The sequence below is a fragment of the Ascidiella aspersa genome, chromosome 4 (genome assembly GCF_963924565.1).
Source record: "Ascidiella aspersa chromosome 4, kaAscAspe10.2, whole genome shotgun sequence".
NCBI classification, from domain to species: domain Eukaryota; kingdom Metazoa; phylum Chordata; class Ascidiacea; order Phlebobranchia; family Ascidiidae; genus Ascidiella; species Ascidiella aspersa.
Genome location: NC_139450.1, coordinates 3,190,676 through 3,212,888, shown reverse-complemented (window position 1 = coordinate 3,212,888; position 22,213 = coordinate 3,190,676). Strand labels below are relative to the sequence as shown.

General features: G+C 32.5%; 3 protein-coding genes across 3 annotated transcripts; 2 read left to right on the top strand and 1 right to left on the bottom strand.

The window, feature by feature from the left end:
- Positions 1 to 39: 39 nt before the first annotated feature.
- On the top strand, positions 40 to 10,792 carry LOC146146677 (nucleotidyltransferase MB21D2-like). The gene is made up of 10 exons (XM_083387263.1): positions 40 to 205; positions 1,632 to 1,759; positions 2,419 to 2,536; positions 3,029 to 3,151; positions 4,016 to 4,142; positions 4,758 to 4,974; positions 6,796 to 6,974; positions 8,425 to 8,655; positions 9,331 to 9,455; positions 10,017 to 10,792. Exons 1-10 carry the CDS (start codon positions 171 to 173, stop codon positions 10,192 to 10,194), a joined length of 1,461 nt encoding a protein of 486 aa, XP_083243389.1. The 5' UTR covers positions 40 to 170; the 3' UTR covers positions 10,195 to 10,792.
- A 2,246-nt stretch (positions 10,793 to 13,038) lies between these two features.
- LOC146146676 (uncharacterized) lies at positions 13,039 to 19,185 on the top strand. Its single transcript, XM_083386967.1, has 11 exons — positions 13,039 to 13,177; positions 13,697 to 13,803; positions 14,177 to 14,295; positions 15,396 to 15,466; positions 15,776 to 15,820; positions 16,125 to 16,280; positions 16,958 to 17,026; positions 17,581 to 17,664; positions 18,228 to 18,301; positions 18,371 to 18,448; positions 18,867 to 19,185. Exons 1-11 carry the CDS (start codon positions 13,084 to 13,086, stop codon positions 18,960 to 18,962), a joined length of 993 nt encoding a protein of 330 aa, XP_083243093.1. The 5' UTR covers positions 13,039 to 13,083; the 3' UTR covers positions 18,963 to 19,185.
- LOC146146675 (translocon-associated protein subunit gamma-like) lies at positions 18,979 to 21,350 on the bottom strand. Its single transcript, XM_083387337.1, has 5 exons — positions 21,095 to 21,350; positions 20,417 to 20,543; positions 20,114 to 20,215; positions 19,500 to 19,631; positions 18,979 to 19,140 (listed from the first exon to the last, which is right to left on the bottom strand). Exons 1-5 carry the CDS (start codon positions 21,222 to 21,224, stop codon positions 19,071 to 19,073), a joined length of 561 nt encoding a protein of 186 aa, XP_083243463.1. The 5' UTR covers positions 21,225 to 21,350; the 3' UTR covers positions 18,979 to 19,070.
- Between the last annotated feature and the right edge of the window lie 863 nt (positions 21,351 to 22,213).

The window sequence follows — 22,213 nt, the reverse complement described above, 5'->3', positions numbered from 1 at the left end:
TTCATGTCACCGGCAAAGATTTTCCTAGAATAGATTTGTTTCGCGGAACCTAAATTTTCTTGCAAATGGGTTAAATCGTCGCCGAAATATTTTTCCTTAAAGTAAAAACAGAAAATCGATAAGGTTTCGGACGAATTAACCTCGTTGGATCGTTATACAGCCTGAGAAACATGGAGGAACAGGTTTTGCAACGGATTGACTTTAGGTAAGATCGAAAAACTGCAACACTTTTTATTAAAATGTTTATAATGCTGAGTTTTTGACCTTTCATTCTTGTACAATTTAAACCTTGGTGACATATTGTTGAAGCTCTAAATTAAGTAATTTAGCAATTGTATGTTGAAATTAGATCACTCTCTGTGTTAAGAACAACATTTGGCGCTCTTTCACTATTGTACGTGAAAAGTTATGCAAAAAAAATAATAATAATACCGCATATCACAACGCATATTGTTTAGGTTAGGGTGCGGGTTTGCGTTTGGGTGAGGGTGGGTCAAGTAATATTATGTTTATTATTAATAATAACTTGACCCAACCTCAACCAAACGCTAACCTGCACCCTAACCCAAACAATATGTGTTGTGGTATGTGGCATTTAAAGAAAAAAAAAATTTTATTAGTTTTTACGTACAATAGTGAAAAAGCGCCAACATTTGTTATATAGGAATGCAAAACAGCATGACGTTTTTAGAGAACAGTGTTTACAAAACACTAAATTATTGACCTACCTTGCAAATACGCTTTTCCGCTATTTTTATCAAGATAATGTTAAATAAATCCTGATTAGAAACTTTGATTTATGCAGAGGCGCTCTTTCACTATTGTACGTAAAAATTAATAAAAAATTTTTTTTCTTAAAATGCCGCATACCACAACACATATTGTTTGGGTTAGGGTGCGGGTTAGCGTTTGGTTGAGGTTGGGTCAAGTTATTATTAATAATAAACATAATATTACTTGACCCACCCTCACCCAAACGCTAACCCTAACCCAAACAATATGCGTTGTGGTATGCAGTATTATTATTATGTTTTTTTTTGCATAACTTTTCACATACAATAGTGAAAGAGCGCCGAATGTTGAATGTGCACTACTGTACAAAAGTTGTAATGACTAAAATTGCAAAGCTATCTTACATAATTTACTTCTAAAGATAAAACTTTAAGTAGCCTTAAACAAATTACTACCACAAATTGTCAGCATGTCTGAAGTTTAGTCCATTTGATTGGATTAAACTTTCCGACCTATAAATGACGATCTACATTATGACCATTTAAAACTGATAAATTTCTGATCTGCAGTTAAGAACCCAGTTTTATATTTGGAATAGAGAATCGGAACAGGATTAGACAAATATGGCTAGTTTCATATTTACATTGTATTTCATATCCCATGATCTAATAAATTATATCATGCAATTTCTATTGTTTTAAATTTTAAATATATTTTAGTGAAAAGTATTTTTAAAAACATTATTTAATCAACAATGTAGCACATTGACCCCTTGTTTTTTTAATTTTTCAACCATAAACCGATTTTAAATTCCTTGTTTTTTTCCTTTTTCTGCCCATTACCAATATTCAAAATTTGCATTCAAAATAATTTATATAAAAATAATTGTTTGTGATCAGGTCAGGATGCAGCCTGAACGGACTAGAACGTCTGATCAATGTCTTTGATGAATTTGACCGTCATGAATTTGACGATATGATGGCAATGGAAGTGCACACCATGAAAGAACATATCTTCAACATTCTAGGCAAGTGACAATATTTGCGGACAAGTTAAATAATTTCGTTCGGAGCTTCTTGTTCAACCTAATAAATAACACTACAAAATTTTGAACCCAATGTGAAACTTTTAAAAAAGCTTGTTAGAAAACTATATGATCAAAATATTGTACTGAATATTGTGAAAAAGGCTTACCAATATCAGTCGGCTTAGTCAGGTTTATCATGCAGGCAAAAACTGACTAAAATAACAAAGCTTGTGGTGAGAGTAAAACTTATGACCTCTGGCTAAACAGGGGATATTACTCTTCAACGGAGCTAATGAGGCTTAGTGACTGGTCAAGGATCTGTAAGTCTTTGTAAAAAAGACACAGTTCTCATAAAATGTGTTTAGTCCTAATTTCGTAACAGGAAAAAACAATGCCAAAAAGGTCGAGTAGAATGACATCATCTTGATTAAGATGTTTCGATACGAGCTTGTATCATTTTCAGTTAATGTGCGATACAAGCTCGTATCGAAACGTCCTAATCAAGATGATGTCGATTTACTCGACTTTTTTGGCTTTGCAATTTATTATCAAGCTACATTACAGATCCATGCATAGTGTACCCCTCCAAAAAACAATGTTATTTAAAAAATATGTTTGCATCACAACCTACACAAGTTTAATTTTTTTTATTGGTTCAGGCGATGTTCAGAAGCTTGACGGTAAACTACCGATTGCCAATGAATACTTGCTACTGTCGGGTGGCGCCAGAGATGGCACGCTAGACATTGATGTCGATGGCATTGGTGACTTGGCAAGGTACTTTTGGCTCAAAAAATTTATTTCCTTTATCTTTTGTTGTTAAATTTGCCAAAGGCTTTACTAATTTTAAGAGATTTATCTATTGGTTTTTAATATTGACAAGAAATGTTTCTATTGTGTATACAAAATAGTGATATAGCTTAATCAAATATTATGTTAATTAAGAAACCTTAATTGCTCTAATCTGTTTTGTAAATGAGTTTATCGAGAAAATAAGAAAAAAATCCTCTTAAATTACACTGTATTAAATAATTTTTTACACTACTTTTGTTCTTTATTGGCATATAATATTGCATTATGGTTATAAATTAAAGAACATTTTTTTTAGAAGCTATGCTTGTTAATGTATAAAATACACATAAAATTAATTTATTTAATATTTATGAAAGATCTGAACCTAACACTCTCCAGTAAAATTCATGACAATCATTTTTTTCCTAAATATATTATTACATTGCTCACAAAAATATTTCTACTTTGTTTCTTCAGGGGAAATGACTTTGACCTGGATTACACACTTTTTGTACCAATCTTGAAATTACACGATCGCAATCAGCCCGTTGCTTTGGACATGCGCCATTCCATTCCTTGCCATTCATGGCTCAGTCTCAAGTACGTTTTTTTATAAAATGTAACTGGCATGAAATATTTTTTTATTAAAAATTATGCAATTGGTGCTGGGTAAATTTCAGATTATTTTAATTGCAACCTACTAGATTATATATTATGTTGTTTTATAATAGCGGTTCAAGTATTTTGTAGTTGAAAACACCACATTTAGCAGTAAGAATTGTTATTTAAGTGGAATGCTGGAAATGATAGTATTGACATAAAAGGCTAAGCATCAATCCATAAATTTATCAGAATAAATACAGCATTACTTAGGCTGACATTTAGCTTTAGTAACGAAACAGGATTTTTAATGATTCATGAGCACTGATCTTGGGCAATCACTTCTCCTTTGAGACATCCAGCATAATTATATATTGCATATTTGCATAACAGTCTAATCATCTATAAAATCGAAAAAGTTAATTCTTACTATTTTTTTATTTTGTTGTCTTTAAATTTTTGCAATTAGTTTTCTCTTGTATTTCAACCGAACTCTTTATTCAACAATTCTCTAAAATGCCCAGCATCGTGTTTATTTAGGCATTTTTATAGTTTTTTTTTTTTTTTGATATCCCAAATATATGGATTTTCAAGACTTTTACACACACCTTAACAAATAACTAAATTGTGTTCCACTGGCTGTCAGTAAAACATCAAAAATAAATGACTGGCTAAGCCAGAACGCCAATGCAGTACTTCAAACAACAATGCATTGTTTAAATCAATGTTTTCCTGATGGGTCAAAACTTTGTCAAAAAAAAACATTATTATGTCAAAATTCCGTCAAAATTTTTTATTTTATAGGTCAAAATTTATCATATTTCAGGTCAAAAAATAATTCCACAAAATAATACATTCTTTAAGGTTGTTTGATGATGAAACTGTGTCCCGCTGGGAGTCGTGCTGCTGTATGGTTGAACAACAGGAGGAAAAGAATTTCTATCTTAGTCCGATTAAAGTTTGTGAATGGTTTCACGATGCTCTAGTCAAGGTGATTATTAATTTTGTTTTTTTTGCCAGTGGCCAGAATCGTTTATTCTAAACTTCTCAAAAACATATTGAAATGCTTTTTTTAACTTTTTCTTTTTATTCTAGCGTTTCCTAATCTTTTTTTACCTAACAGCGCACATGTAAACTTCTAAAAGTGTGGTGTCACACTGGACAATTTTATTGGCTCACAAGTTTTGTAACAAAGGTCTCAGAGTTGCATATTTTACTCTGGGGCTCAAAAGCTCAGGCGATAAACAAAGTAAAAGCATTTCCCAAAAAATATATGTTTATGTTTAAGAATACTTTTTTCCATTTTTCTGCGGCGCACCTGGCAGCCTTCCATTTCCGTAGCGTTGAGAATCTCGTGTTTTAATAAATTAAGTTGCTCAATAAAACCGAAAACATGTAGCTAATTATTGTAAATTTTTACGTTTGATTTGATGTTAAGCTGATACACTATCAAAACTCAAAACCAAATCTCTTGTAAAAATGCATTTACCATTCACTGGGGGAAAAACTTGGACAAAAAACAAGCAGTTTCATATTGTCAAGCCTTATATTTAAATTTTGTAAACATGAAACCCTATTTATATATATATTTAATTAAAATCAAAAGGTAACCGACGCAGTCAAAGATCACAAGAAGCGTGGTCACCCGAACATCCTCAAGGTGCAACGGAACGGGGTCGCAACCACAATAATCCTGAGCAGTGGGGGAAGTCGGATAATGTACGACCTCGTTCCCGTCGTGTCATTTCGTGGTTGGCCGGCGGTCGCCATGGGCTGGTTGTCGGAGTCGCATTTTTGGGACGGAATAATACCAGAGGATGAAGGTGAGTTTTGTATCTTTCTACTAACAATGTTAAACAAATTGTGGCATCTAGGACAGGTGTCACCAAAGTACTACCAGTGGGTTACTCTAATATTAATTAATCCGGCCTGCAGCATATTTCCTTAATACAGATGAAGTATTGAAATGATGTTGAATGCAATTCAAAGCCTAATTTTTATGAAATTTTAAACTGTACGGCAATTTATAAAGCAATAATACAGTTGTTATTACATATATAGTTATTTATATTTCCTTTGTTTCACAATTATAATTTAATAAAGTTCGACAAGGAGTTTAGATCGGGAGGGCGGAACGAATTCTTATTGTATACGGTCGTCAATGGTTAATAAGCCCCACAGTGATCTGACCCCTTATGAAAAGTGTGGCGACTGCTAATCTGTAAGAGTCCGGTCTTTCAATCTGTATGTTTCGTTGAATGTCTATAAATTGATTTGTACATTGAACAGTCTGTTCATTTATTTTATGTGCAGCTTAAGTTATGCAATTTTAAAGTACTGTACAGTAAGACAAAGTTCAAACTATTTTTGATGCTTTACCATTGAATTTTAATTGTTTTGTTTTTGAATTATATAAACAGCATGCCTAGTTATCCATGTTAGGTATTTAAAACCTATAAATTTTGTTTGAAAATTTTCAACTTTCTTTGATTCTTTGTAAAGAAATGTGTGGCAACCTTCAGTCACACTCAACAATTTACCAGAAAAATTGTAAGTGAATTTAAGTGGCACCCATATTGCAATTTTAGTTGTACCCATATTGCCATTTGATTAAAATTTAAGTGGTGTCCTTATTGCCATTGATTTTTATGGGCTGCTGTAATATAATTTTCAATACCCATGTGTATTAGTTCTTCTGACAGATAAATCGTGCATTGTCATTTTATTTGTATTGGCTTTACTTAGCATGTTTTTTTATTGGTATTAGGAAAATGTAGTAATTCTTTGATTTAGTATTTTTTATTATTTTATGAATTTGATCTAAGCTTGAGTCGCCATCATGCCCAAATAGTTTTAAAATTATCAATCTATGTTCCAAGACATCAATATTGCTTAAAGCTGCTTTGTAAGAAAAAGTGTCATGTACACATTTATACAAACCTTAGAAATGTAAAGCGTCTATTTAGTTAATGGAAGTTTGCATGTGATGGTGTGACTGTCTGTAATTATGTCAGAGTTTATTAATTCACAAACAACTGAAAAATTGTACACTTTCTTCCATTATTTGAAAGCTATGTTTTATTTAGTAAACTATAATTCCACACATTTCCTGTTTTTACAATTGCAACTAGTTTTCAGTAATAACTTTTTTTTATCTGGTACCATCAAGTAGATTTTCATCTGAACATTGTTAATGCTGCTTGCGTAAATAGAATGCATCCAATTTAGATGTTTCTGATATTTTAACCTGGGGAGGACTTTGATGTGGAATTCACATATGTTATACCAAATCTCATTTTTTTAAATTTATTTTCCAGTTATACTAAGAGCTGTGTTTTAAAAGTATCTTTGATATCTAAGATTGTGTTTCTTACCAATAGGCAATAAAGATGCCTAGTAACAGAGTTGCCATAAAGTGTTTGAATCTTTTAAATTCTTTGAATATGTTTGTATTGATTTACGTATTTAAAAAAATGTCAGTAACTGAAGCGAAAAAACTCATGTGAATTGGGCGACGCTAGCGCTTAACACCAGACGCAAAATGCGTTGCCATTTTTGAAATATATATATTTTTCTAGCAAATGACTATAATCCCAAACTATTTAACCCAATCTCAAAGTTATCCAACTGCAACTGTTTTTCAGTTATAACTGGATTTCATCTGGTGCCGTCGTGCAGTCTTGTCGGAAACAAAGAGGTCGAATGGAGACTTTCCTTTGCAAGAAGTGAAGTTCAACTAAAGCGATTCATTCCTTCTTCATTCATGAAAACTTTCTATGCGTTCAAAGCGATTATGAATCGCGCTCTCGGCCGCTATTGCAAGGTTTGTGACATTTTACTTTGATGAGTGCTTGTCTCTGTACAACAATTGATCATTTGTGGATTTGCATTATTCCCAAAGGGGATCTGACGCACTGAAGTAATGATTGGCAATAAAGGGGCTTTCAATTTAGCTTGGTTATCCTCAAAGTGGTTATGTTAATTATTTCTATTGGTTATTTGTGATGTCAAAGATTATCAGATGATCTTTGTTGAGCATAGTATTTACCTTCCATAGACTTATTTTTTTAAAGAAAGTCCTCTTAGGGGATTTTGTTCTATAAAATTTAATTCTCTTAAAAAATAACTTGCATAATTATTACCAGTATATGCAGAAGTGGATTTGTAATGTTATTTTTACAGTGTTGTAAAGATTTGATTGAATATTTGGACAAATAACTTAGATGTATTATGTTTTTTAATTGGGTTATTTATCCTATTTTTTACACAGAAACTATTAGCTTGCTATATATTATTTTTTTGTTATTTTTTAGTTGAGTTAGTTTTTATAATTTTGCGAGTTTACCAATTTTTTAAGTTGACTTGCTCTAAAAATGACTTGACTTTTGCAACTGATGACTTGACTGTTGACACAGTATTTTTGCAAAGACTCTAATACTTGCCTACTTGGTATAAAGTCATTTTACAAATGATTTAACTGGGAAAGTCCTTTTGAAACGTTGTTTTACAAATCCAAACCAACAAAAATGTATACCTATTTCAATATGGTATTCTGTTTGTAAATGCCTAAGCTATTGAATATTCTCAATTGTCAAAGATTATAACGAACCTTACTATCAAATCCCCTGGTTGACATTTGTAAAGATATCTTCAAGAACTTTTTTTTATAAATAACAAAGCCAAATATGTCAAGAAAATAAAAATTAGCTCTAAGTCTTTATTTTATTAGATTTTATTAGAAACCTTTTTATTTTACAGACCTGTGTATACTGTGCCTTAACTTAAGCTTTACATACAAATGCATATAGTTGTAACTAGCGCCACTAGCATTTACACTCATAAGAACATCAGTCAGGACAAGACAAATGTGTACCGAACTACATAACTCACATGAACCATTTAAAATTAGTATTCCATTTCGGAAGAACCTATATGCTCTGATTTTGACTATTGTGGTTTGAATATTTCTAAAGATAATTGTTTGAAAACAGAAATAATTCTGTGCTTTAGGTTTGGGTTTTCATGCAATTAAAAAACTCATATCATAAAGGCTAATAAGTGCAGTAATGGCTTGGTGCTTTATGTTAGGTTTAAGCAAAATACAACTTAGAATAAAAAAATCTTTAAATTAATTATTTGACATTGATTTTTTTATATCACTTACCTGACATTGGATTAAAACTTGACCTATTTCAGGAAAGAAATACATGAAAATACACACTCAATTATTTAAAAACAACTCAGTTGCCAATTTGCTTTCTTACTTTGAACAGATCTTCAAACCCTACATTCTACGAGGCCTTCTTCTGTGGGCTTGCGACAGAGTTAAGTTGCATTATTTGGCGAACGACGAAACAATCGCTGAGTGTCTTCTCGGACTTATAGATGACACACTCCAGTGCCTGCTCAGCCGGTCTTGCCCAAACTACTTTATTCCGAACTACAACATGCTGGGACACCTCGATGACCAAACTATGCTTAAACTCTGCCAAGTTGTCCTCATGGTAGGTTAATTTACTGGGATTTAAATCTTTAAGTCTTGGAATGTCTTTGAAATGATTTGCATATTAACAGGTCTTTAAAAAAAAGTCTTTGAATTTATTTTTTATGTCTAGCTCAAGTAAATGTGTTTAGAAAGTGCTGTTCTAAAACCAATTTTCCAACTATTTGTTATAATATTGACCATGCCATTTATGTTGTTTTGTTTTCAAAGAATAATAAAAAAAAAGGTAAGTGATCCAATTTTAGGTCTTCAAACGCTATAAGAAATTAATTATATTCCTGCAAATTACTGTGTATTTTGTTTTTTGCATGTTATTTGAGATCCTATTTCCACATAAATTCTGAAAGTTAGTCAACAACTGTTAAGCATTATTTAACATGACTAGTAGCAAATAACATAGTATTTCAGGTAGTTTGGGTTATTAATGACAGACGATACAGTAATTTAATATTTACTGTTTTCATAATATTTACTGTTTTCATAAAAAAAATATTCCAACTTTTGCATTTTCTAAAATGCAACAATAATTTTTTGCATTGTTAAGGCGATGAAAGTATCAAATACCAAAAGTTAAATATATCTAAAGAATGTACCACCCTTGTGAAAATAAAATTTAAAGTCTATAAGGGCATGTTTGTTCTCACCAACCAAGCAAAATACATTGTTTTCAAACCAGGTACGAAGCGATCCTGCTGAACATGTGCGTAATGCTGTTGACCAAGTCAAAGCAGCAAGGTCTCTAACAAAAGATTATCACGACGAAGAAATTAAAAACCTAACTTTGAGGAAAGATCTTATGAGGTATCTATAATGGAATTAAATTTCAAGTGTCTTAATAATTTTGTAGTTTACTTGGCACCAAATAATACCTTTAAAAGTATTGTGGCTAAAATGGTTGAAACCAAATGTCTATGACTCAATTTATAAGTTTGTCTCAAAGACAAATGTGTACTTTATGACAGGATTTTTTTCCAATGAGTTCTGCCTAAATAGCAAAACTTACTGTTTATGTGACTTTAAAACCAACATTGTTAAAAAGTTGGTCATAGTGGCAGAGAAAAGGGTTGCAAACAATAATATTTTTTGGGGAATTTTTTTTCGTATTTTTAGTGTTAATATCTTTGTAATTGATTTTTATCGAAGTTTACTGGGTTATTTGAATTAACAGAGTTTTTGCACATCTAGGATATCAGTAACCTACAGTACATAAAATTCATTATATTATCTTTATTTAAACCGAACTTGTTTTTGAATAATGTTACAGATCTTTTGTGTAATGCTTATATTTTAGCGAACCATGGTCAAGAAACACAGGACTCACATGTTAAATTTTGTGCTTAAGAATTGTCGATAAATTTCCAGGGCCAACGGAAATGCTGCAAATCCTGCTGCAGTTGGAGTGGATTCGCGACAGGAACTTGATCTTGCCGAAAAAGTGAAGCGTCTTGTTGACAGCAACCCCGGCAAAAGCATTTCCGTGTTTCTTAACCCTGACGACAATTCACAGCCACATTTTAGAATTGATGGGAAGTTTTTTTGAAAACCCAGCGTCAAATTTCCCTGTCAAAAGCTTTTTGGGGACATTTTAAAATCGCTTGTAAGTTTTCTCTGAAAACTCTTGTGTCAAATTTTGTTAGACAATTTCTCAGTGACAGTCACATCATTCGGTAGTTTGTTTAAACTTTATGTCATGAAAACTGTTTTGTAAAAAACATGCTAGTTTAAATTCAACAACCAATTGACAATTTTTACAGACTATGTGTCAAAACCCCCAAATGATTTTAATAGGTCAGTCTCCAGTGTTCCAAATGTCTGTAGCATACTGGCTGTGCAATAAATGTCTAATTTTGCAGTGGCATGGTATTACTTGCATCATCTTCGACTTTGTATAGTTTAGCCGGAGTATGCTCTTATTCACGAGCAAAGTTTTTATTTATTTTTTAAAACAAACTTATAATCATCGTTGCTACAGTTTTTTCGTAGCACTTCGCAATACCATTCACATGAAGCGGATGTTTGTCATTTATCTATTTTCCCAACTGCTGGTGCTAAATCGTATTACTTTCTTTTAGGTATATTTTTTATTTGATGTATGAAAACTGCAAAGTATATGTTTCGTTTATAAATCTGTAATCAGTTCTTCAAAATGTTGTGAGTCTGTTTTTCCAGCTTATTTTAGAGCTATCTGAAAAATTTAGGTTTGGATCCTCTTGTGATGCATTAATTATATTGGAGCGCCCGCCTATTTCTGCCTATTCTGGCCACATTCAACCTACTTGCGATTCACTGGTTTCAAAAGAAACCAGCGTGTATAGAATTTTTCAAGCTGACAAATGAATGAAAAACAACTATCAGCAGATTTTAAGTTGCAGTTCAATTTTATGTGCCATCTAAAGAAAATATACTTACGGCGCAATAAAATTACAATGGCGGTAATCTTGCTGTACAACCCAACAGTTGTCTGCATACCACCTACAAACCTTTATCGAACCACTATTGATATGTGCACCGCAGGTTGAAAACCAGTTTATTAAAGTTTAAGAAAAGATTGTGAGTCTTTAAAAGCCTAAATTACAAAATTGCTAATATAGTGAAAATTATACCAGTTTTGTAAGAGAATACATTAGTCTTGGGAGCAGTTTCATTAAAATCCTCAACATTAGAATTCCTGTCTCAATTGATACTAAATTAAGGGATACAGTCCAAAACTCTGTAACTAAAAAAATGTTTTCCTAAACTTCCATTTAAAAAAAACACATTTCATTTATAGTTTGAGCACAGAACATCAGAAAATAAATTAAGGGATACCCACAGTCTAAAACTCTGTGTAACTAAAAAAATGTTTTCCTAAACTTCCATTTTTAAAAAACACATTTCATTTATAGTTTAAGAACAGAACATCAGAAAAAAATAAAAAAGAAAGTATGTATTACGAGCACGCGCAATTCTTATGGACAATACACATCTTTTTTACTTTCAATCTTTTGCAAAAGAAAGTCGATTTTATTTTTCATTATTGGTTGTCCTTTCGGCGTCCTGGCTTCAAGCTTTCTGTGAACTTTGTGATGTTGTTTGCGTTTCTCGTCACGAATTGCTTCTTGTTTTTCTCTCTCGTTTGCTTTTTCTTTCTTGTCTTCAATCAACTTTAATCCCTTTTTGTGGGCATTTAAAATGTTATTTGTCCTTTTCACAGTATTTTTATTATGTTTAGGTTGAAAATCTTTTTTGGGCTGAGACGTCTTATCAACACTTTTTGGTTGCTGACTCTTCAGCATTTTTCTGTATTGGTAAACCAACTTTGTGTGACGTGGGTCGACACCAACGTCGCGACGTTTTGTCTTCATTTCCGCTCTTAGACAAAAACCAACACCAAGACAATTTTTCTAAAGTAGACAAAACCTAAAATATACAGTTTGTGGCGTGACAATATTTATATTATTAAGTAAAACAAATTTTGGTGCTGGTCTAGAATCCTACCACTTTTTTACAGTATCAAAACGAGTTGTCAAAGTTGAAATTGCAAGGAATGCATGAATATGTAAAAATAAATAAAATAATAATACTTGACCCACCCAAACGCTAACCCACACTCTAACCCAAATAATGTTAGCAATATAAAGCCCCTGATGAAAATGTAGGATTCTATATTAAATTATACAAGTAATACAAACAAATAGAAAACTATTTTTGTAATGAATCTTTACCACCTTGCTCGTTAAATAAATATCAAGTATAACGTTAACTACACAATGACTTAACACTCAACCACCAAAGTCTCTGTTAGTGATTTCTATAGACTTCGGATAAAACATGATTTGTAAATAAACCAAAGTTTTACAGATCCACGGCGGTTTAGTTGTAATTACTGGTACAAATCCAAGATGTTTTCAAAAAAGAAATCCATCATAAAGTAAAATGTCTGATATATTTTTTTTGAAGAATCAAGCTTGTTAAGGTAATTTAAACCAGGACAATTTTTACATATATAAAAAAAATAATTTACATTTTATATCCGCCGTCACGAATGACTGCACTTGCACGGGTGAGAAAATTTTATTATTGACGTAATTGTATATGAGCTAAAAGGTTGAACGGGTTTGGGTTTTTTGATAAAAACCTTGGTTATTTACTAAACTTACTATACAATTTACCTGAATGAATAACACTAATAGGTATAATGTTTGAAGAAATCGTTTGTAGTCCTAAAAAATACCATAATCGCTAATGTATTATAGCCTCCTTTGTAGATTGTAGCTGATCCTATGAATGTAAACTTTAATTTAAACTGCTTGGAGAGCCGTAGCATTGAAAAAAAAAATTAAATTAAATATTTGAGTAATATTGTGCAAATGCCAAACTTCTTAACATCTGCAATCCAAACTTCTTATTTTCTACAGTTTTGTTAAACCGTTCGTAAACCACCTTAAAAATGCCTGCTATAATCGAGCGAAAAAATGTTTCTCCAGGAATGCAAAAAGCTCTTCAGGCTCACATAATTCGGGAAAGAGAGAAAAGAAAACAAGGTAAGAAGTAAGAACAGTGCTCAACACATGCTACATATGTTTGTTATTTGCTGGCCTACTAAATATGTGGTCTTAGTTTCTTGTGATGTCATTGCTTTGGAATGAAACCTCAATATAAGTATTATCATGAAACATGGTGTATATTTTGCAGAATTTTTTTCACATAAGACTATACAGTCTTCTAAATCTTTGCTTACATTTATGGCTGCCAAAAATGATGAAATGCATACAGGCCTGCAGATATCAAAACTGTTCTAATCTAATTGCCAAATAAGCAAAGCTGATCAAATCAAATGTGCAAAATTAATGTTCTCCACAGTATCAAACCAAAATTTCCTTTAGCATAGTCACAAAATATCTTTGCAAGGTAGAAAACACCAAATGGATGACAAACCATGGCTTAAGTATATTAAAAAGGAGTAATTCTCTGAACTGATAATATAAGACATTCCTAATTAAAAACTTGACTATTAGTCTGTGTGGCATATCAATAACTTCTTGTATTTTTTTTCTACTCAGAGGTGGCAAAAGCAGAAAAGGATTCAGAACGTAAAGCGAAAGAAGAAGAAGAGAAGCGAAAAAAGATTGAAGAGGAAAACTCGACTTTGGAGGATATTAAGGAACAGGTTGTGTTATGTTTTTATTATTTTACTGTGGTTTGATTACTAAATTGTATTTGATAGTATACATAGACAAAGACTTCATTTTTTTTGCTGAATATAACACCAGTTGATGCCCACTGAAAATATAAATTTATATGCTAAGTAATATATATTATTCCCAAACGAATGATTTTGAGAAAAATAATAAGTATTTAACAAGAAGATTTATCCCTACTTTATGGTAGGGTTGCCTTCATAGTATAATGATATGTGCTTATATAAACTTGTCATTGTGGATAGAAATTATTTTGAATGTTTTATCGTCAGTTAAAAACTTTAATATTACTAGCTTGAGTTCTTTATTTCTTTTAACTATAATTTAATTTTGTGCTTCCAGTTGACCAAACTTGGCGAAAAGCTTGTTGGATTACGTGAGGAGAAACACCAACTTTTCTGGCAATTTAAGAGGGTTTTAAATGAAGAGAGCAAAAGGAAGCAGAGGCTAAGGGAACAGAGGTAACTGACCTAAAATAATTGGCATGATATTGTAGATTAGGCTGGCAGAATCTTGTCAGCCTTCTGGTGACAAGCATTTTTGGCCTAAATTCTTCGTTTTTTGGATTGCGCCCCTAAAGTTAAGTGATGTGTTTGCCCAAGGAATGTATAAACTTTGCCATGTTATAAAAAGGCTCCTAAAAGTAAATCAGTTTACAAGACGTTGCGCCGAAGGCGCAAAATATATACATAAAGGGCGTGCTAAAGTACAAACTTAGGCCTGGGGTAGCACATTTCTTCTTTTTTACTCCAACAATGTTACATAGATAAGCTATTTTCAGGCGGACTTGAAATAATGATATTTATAATCAAATTTAATAGGAATAGTTTACCGAGTTTAGAGTCACACAGCCAAGTGCAACATGCCGTAGTATGTTTAGTGGCTATGGGCTGTATAGATTTGCTTTAAACAGAGATAGAATCATAGCAAAACAAGGGAAAGTTTGCGCGAAATGCAAATTTTTTTTGGCGTTTACGTAATTAAAATAGTCAAAAAATAGTTTAAGCCTGAGATGGAACAGCACGGCCTAGCTTCATCCTCTTAAGGCCCATGTGAATGTCATATACCTGTCTATTTAACAAGCATGGCGACTGAAACATGCTTTGCACTTTCATAACTTTTTTTAGGAATGACACAAAATTAATTTCTGCTGTAATGCGTAATGTTTCTACATATTCTGCATTTCAAAAATATAGGTGATTAAATATTTGTAAAATCAACAATTTTTTTAAGGAGAAATGGATCTTTCAAAAAAATTTGAGAAAATTAAAATTTTTGAAACGTTTTTTTTGGTTAATTTTTTTTTTGCGCAAATTTTTTTGGTTTATTGGCTCATGCTTCGGCCGACATCATCGTCAACATTCTGTCATACTGTGGCAGATTAGCCTAGTTTCTACTGTGACACTTTCTTTTTTGGGGGGGCCTAATCATTTTTCCTTACAAAAACTTTTTAAATGATCAATATTATTACCAATCAAGTTGTTTTAGCAGTTATAAAGTAGACACACAACTGTTGTTTTCTGTCCCTTTTTAATTTTGATTTTTATTCCTTGTTTTTTAGTGAGGCTGGGAATCCTGCAAGTCATTTTACGAGTCATGGGATGAATATTAATCCACACATGATGGGCCAAGGTGTGTATACGTTTGTACATCTTTTATATGTACAATGTAATGTGAAAAAATGGTGAACCTTTAGAAACAATTTTTTGGCGAGAGATGTCATAAATTTTTTTTTAAATCATTAAAAAGCAACTGTTTCAATGTCACCAACTTAAAACTGTTAGTTTTAACAACATTACAAGATTGTCGTACTATACACCCTAGATGAGTAGCAGAAAAAGAAATACATAACTGTGTTATGACCAGGAGTTAGGAAACTGGTTGGACTTCACAAATACCTACTGTGACACAGCCCTTACATACTCTTTGTGTTATTTTCAGGAGCAAGACTGGGTATTCATCCCCAGACCGGCTACCTAACTCAAGGTAGGTGAAAAAATATCCCACGTTTTGGTTCTGACTGTGTCTATTATTACTTAAAAAACATTATTTTACAGACAAAAGATGTCTCTTGTACAGACCTAAATAGTTTATCAAAGGTTTTTTCTACACTCTTAAGTACAACATTCTGTTGTCAATTTAAATGTTTTTAGATTTTATTATTTCATCATGAAAATTAGTACTTATTAGACTTCTTTTTCAAATAGATGGTATATTTTTTTGTCTTAAATAATTTTAGTGATTTTTCATAACTTTGAATTGTTTTTAAAGTCTTATGTTACTATTAAAGTTTTCTTTGTACTTCCAGGAAGTCCATCCATGCAACAAGGCGTGAAGCGACCTCATAGCCCAAACCCGCCCCCTAGTGGCGTTATACAAATGTATGCCAGGCCGAATCTGTCGATGCACGCTTCGCCTCAGCATAAGCAAGACAGCTCCTTTGCTGGTATGTTTTAAAAGTCTCTAGGACGACAACTTTAAGAAAGCAATTTATTGTCGGAATCCTATGATATATATAATAACTAAAACTGTATCTATGCCAGAATAAGGCCTAGTAAGGGTATTTATGCTGATTTTATCTTTACTAAATTTTTGAGATGTTATAAACATGATCAATATTTTTAATTGTTTGTCCTAACTCATGTTGCGGCTAATGTGACTGTCGAATTTCAATTTATCTGCCTCATCAGATTCCTGTCATTTCCAGTTTATACAGGACTTCTTTCCATTGTACTAAATTGAAACAAATGCATGAATTATTGTCAATATAACTGATGAGCCACTAGGAAAATCATGGCAAGTGCACCCTCGATTTGTTTTCTACAGACTAAACCCACACCCATTTGCCATACATTATAGTAGGGGCCTCTAGGGCGCAGGCGCAGGTCTACGATTTCTGTTTGGGGGCCATGAAAATTTTTCAGAGGGGCATCACAAAGTTACACCAAATTGCATTGTATAAAGTTACTTATAAATGTGATATCATCATCTTTTTTTGTTCAAGATGCCCAAACTTATTTTTTAGGGTGAGATTTGTCATGATCTGCCTTCTTTTTCAGGCGGGCTGATGAATGATAACAAATATTATTATTTTTTAAGTAACCCTGACTGATTTATTTGCAGGCCATGGTTCATATTTATCACCAGCCCATGGAAGTGCCCACCATTCAGTTTCCACTTCAACACCAGCATGTAAATATTGATACTGGCAAGCTTTTTTACTGATATGTCCTTGTATTAAACTATCTTTTAACAAACTCCTGTAGTTGTAGTTCTGCTATAGTAAGTTATAAATAATACTTTGAAATTAGACAGACAGTATTTTTAAGATTGTATTGAATTGCCACTAGAGATGTCCGATATAATTTTGAATCGGAGCTGAGACTTCATTTCAATGATAGTAATATTAAATTGGTATCACTGTTGAACTGCTACCAAATTAATTTAGCACTTTAGGCCATGATTTGTGAACCAACGCAAATTTTTTCCCTTGAAAGGTAAATTTATCCAAAATTCATAGGTAATTTTGGGTCAAAAAACTTACAAAAAAACTTTTAACCTACCAATTTCATCAATTTTGCTTGTTTAAATATCGTAATGACATAACTTAATAGCTGATTGAAATGCGATTCTTTAGCGTACAAAAAAAAATAATAAAAGTGTTGGTCATATATATGTACCACCATTAGTTTTTGGTTCGTTGAAGTTAAACATTTCTGGTGATTACTCCATTTCTATTTGTTTAGCACTATACTCTGCCTACCAACACAGCCAATCCTCAACACCTGAAAGACCTGGAAGTGGTCATCATACAACCTACAGCAGTTTGAGTAAGTAGAACAGAAAGTAACTCATAGCCTGTTTAACATGTTAAAAAGAGCGAGTTGTTCCACACTGAGACATCAATATGTAGCCTGCATAACATTGTTAAATTTAAGAATGCCCTTACTCTTTTATTGCCTAACTATTCGGTGATTTTGTACAATGTTTGTGTTCCACCTATATCTAGAAAATAGATATGCAGTGTTACCATGACTTGTCTTGATTTGGGTCAGTTATGCAAACTTAAATTTAAGTGCTTTAAATTGAGTAGATTTTGCAGTAAAATTGTGTATTTGCGAAATGAATAAATGTGAAAATCTCTACATAAACTGTTGCTACCAGGCATAGTAATGAAAAATATATTCTCTGGTAACTGTAATAAATCTATACTTGCTGTTTGTTTTGTTTCAATGTTTGCTATAAATATATCTGTCTATCCTGACATGACAATGACTTAAACTAGGAACTTGACTTGAACTCAAAAAGTTGTCTGAGACTTTAGCCATTCCGAAAATATTTTTTGCAACAGTGGAAGTATGTGTTTTTTAACAAAAGCACTCACAATTTTTAGACAAACAAGAACCAGGGCAGTACTTAGATGAGAGGGGTAGAATCAGAATGATGCCACACGGTCTCGGCCAGCAGGTAAGTTAGGTTTGCTATTTATGGTTTTGTAAACGTTGGAAAAAGTTCTAAATATATTTTTGTTTGTAGTCGGGGTCAACCTTCGGTAGCAATCCCCATGTGCGACCTAACTCACCGGGGAGATACATTAAATCTGAGAAAGATATGGTAAGTATAGGGCGTAATGTCAAGATTTATTGATTAAATCTAGTTATGCACCTTATATGAACATTGAACGTGAATGATTAGGTCTATGTTACTCTCATTTATGTGACCTAAACTACTGTAGATTATGAAACCTCAATAGTTTAAATTATACTGCAACTGTTCAAGTATATAGAATTAGACAAGCATGCCCAGTGGTGAACAATTTTATAGGATACATACTACCAATTAGAAAATGACATCTAATATTTAATAAGAATACCAACGATGGAGCATATTAGTTGGTGGTTTTAGGTAGACTAGTTTCTATGTGGTATTTGTTATTCCGGATAGACAATATTACTTTGATTTGGATGAAGAGGTTGTGAAGTGGCTTAAATTTAATACTACAACTGTGTATTAAATCCTCGCATTTTTAAAGGTCTCTTACTCTCCTGGTTCTAGTGGTTCTCCTGCACATCACAGCAAACATCCTACGCAAGCCAATCCTCATTTAATGTATATGAAACATCCGTGAACACAAAACACTTAACAACAGTATTTTTCATTTTATTTCTTTTTTTCTATACCAAGTTGACCAACAACACGATTTATTGCTTCATCCAGAAAAGTTTTTGTGCTTCGTTTAGTTTTTGGACGATGTGGACAGTAGGGCAGTGACAGCACTTGATCCAATCATAGAAACCATGTAGTTGCTAAAGGTTGTCTGTGGTTAAGGATTATATAGCTTGTATCAACTATCTGTGTAACCAATATTGAAAACTTAGGGCAGGAATAAATTCCCATTATGCTAGTATTTCATTTATACATGTCCCAAGCCTCATTCCCATAAAGCAATATTGGGAGGTATAGCTAAAAAAGTTCGAAAACTGTATTTTTTAAGCAAGCCATCCTCCGGACTCTTGAATGTGTTTGAACTACAACTTAGGTTTCCTTAAGGTTACTTATTTTGGATGTTGTATTATAAAATAACTTTCATATGACTGAAATAATTTCATCAGTCTGGTATACAGATTATTCCACTTTTTTTAAATCACAAACTTCAAAAGGATACAACATTGGGGTGTAGTTCTTGAAAAAGAAAAAGGAAGACAGAATGAGTACGATGAGGAATAGTGAGTTGCTGTAAAGAACGGCAAGCTGCATTGACTCCGCTTCTGCAATCTCATTTTTTCTCCATAGGATTCTAAAAACAACATGTAGATTGAATAAAACAAATAAAAATTATTCGTTTAAACAGTCTTTCACTTTCTAAACCATAAAACGTATTTAAAAATCTTTTAAAAAAACTGTTTGCTTTTCAATATTTTCCTTTACAAACATTTATATCAAAATGGGTTCAATATTTGTTTGACATTTTCCTATTTCAAGTAATCAAGTAAATACACCAGTCGGCAAATGTTCCAATAATTATTTGAGGAATTATATAATGTCACTTATAGGTGCCAGAAATCTTCAACCAGGTTCAAACTTTTTTTTTTTACTTTTAAAATAAACCTACAGTTAGTTACTTAATGGAATAAATTTTGCCTCAACACAAATTTGAACTTCAAAACAAGCAAATATAGTAAATTTTTAAATTCGTGAGTTTCTGTTTACAGAATGTATTGGGTCAGCAAGGTTGGTAATGGCTACATTATCATAAACACACAAATAAAGGTTAATAACCTCTCATCCTTTTCTTTCTTGGAGATTTTCTTTGTAGTTTCAGACTCTGCAGTTTTGCTGTAGATCTCGGCTGCTACACCCTCTCCCCTTTTCTGAGCAATTCTAAAACAAAACATTGAGTAAATCATAAGCATCTTTTGTACAATAACATACAGACAATATTATGGGGAAAATTATACAAATATCTCACTTAGTGTTATGTTACCAGCAATTGTAAACCAAACCTCAACTAAATTATAAAGGAAATATACGCCATGGCATTTCTAAACCAAAACTTTAAATAAATGCAAACTAAAAACTCACTTGTGTTTTAGCTCAAACTTGTTGTTTTTGTAAGCCATCGAAATAAGGTATGTGCTCGCCAAAGTTCCAATAACAAAAAGAATCGCATTGTCCGCTAATTCCATCTGATGAATTTTGTTGAACAACCCTAAAAAGAATAATAATTGTAAAAATGGTTGTAAAATTTGTACCAAGACCATATAGATTTAAGATGAAATAAACAAAGAGTTACGGGTGCTGGTATAGAATCCTTCCACGTTTAAGGGGTTTATATTGCTAATATTATTTGGGTTAGGGTTAGCTATTGGTTAAAGTATTATTATTGTATTTATTTTTCCATATTTGCAATTTCAATTTTACCTACTCGTTTTGTTAAACTGTAAAAAAGTGGTAGGATTGAATACCAGCGCCCATAAAGAAATATATATATGGTAAATCAGATAAAATGAACAAAGAGTTAAGGAAAAACATGTTACCTACTTTTAATCAGCTTTGATATTTCGGCGCTGGTCTAGAATATTACCACAACGCACATTATTTTGGTTAGGTCCTGGTTTCGGTTAGGGTGGGTCAATTATTATGATTAAATAATGAATATAATAATACTTGATCCACCCAAATGCTAACTAGCACACTAACCCAAATATTGTGCGTTGATTTAATAATTGTGGCATATTTCTAGTAAAACGGTCAACTTACACAGTGGAATTGCCGAAACGAAAATCGCGTGAAAATAAAATATCGCCGACGATTTCTTCGACAAGCTTCGTCCGAAGTCTTGAAGCAACATTTCTTCCTCTTTGCTAAAATTCGCAGATTTCGGTGCCATTTTTAACGTTGAACGGAGTTTCTTTCGGGTATAAAAAAGTATAAGCTTCTCAAAACAACAAGTTACCGGAACTTTTAAGATGAACTGACAAGTACTTCATAAAAATCAACGTTACCGCTTCAGGCAACTTGGTGACGTGTAGCCACGAATCGGGCTAAAAAATGTCGGGGTGTTTGACTTGTTTCTTTGCTGAAACTTCATTAATACGTGCTGTTTTCTGAACTTATTTTTTTATATAGATTTTAATATTCTTTTATAAATGTTTATTAAAAAATAATTTATTCACTGGGACACAAGGGGAGGTATACAGGCTTTTCCGTTTTGTTATGACAGCCTTCAACGCTTGTCTAAAAAAACAAGTTAAAATAAAATATCTTCCCCTGAAAATTCCCCTAAATGTTTGATTATTAAACCGCACTGCAACATTAAATTTAATAATTGTATAAATTGTCCTGTTTATGATAAAAACGTTTCACTAATACACCACCTTGCGGTTTTGCGAGTACTAAGTTACTGACGGACAGGGGGCAGCATTAAACATTTTGCCATAAACACCTCGCATCAATCATTGCCCAAATCCAGTATTATCAAACAATAAGGACCACGTAAATGCATAGACTGTGACATTAAAGTCATGAACCTACAAAGTTTTGCAAGAAGTGTAGTTTGTTCGAGTTAAAATTATGCGTTTACGGTGCACGTTATTATTAAGCCCTATCGACAGTCGTCGAACACATAGTTATTTTTTGGAGCGGGGGTATGTTTGTTAATTAAACTACACACCGAAAATTATTGCTACTGGTTCGTGACTTTGGTGTAAACTGCAGCCCATGTATGTAACAAAATCGACAGTTTATCGAAATATAGCACGGAATAAACACTCAGCCTTTTTCCCGATTCCGGCCTACCTATCTTACATTTCGGCTAATCAATAATCGAGAGAAAACACTTTCAATTTTGCAGTTATTTTGTTTTTCATGATAAAATAA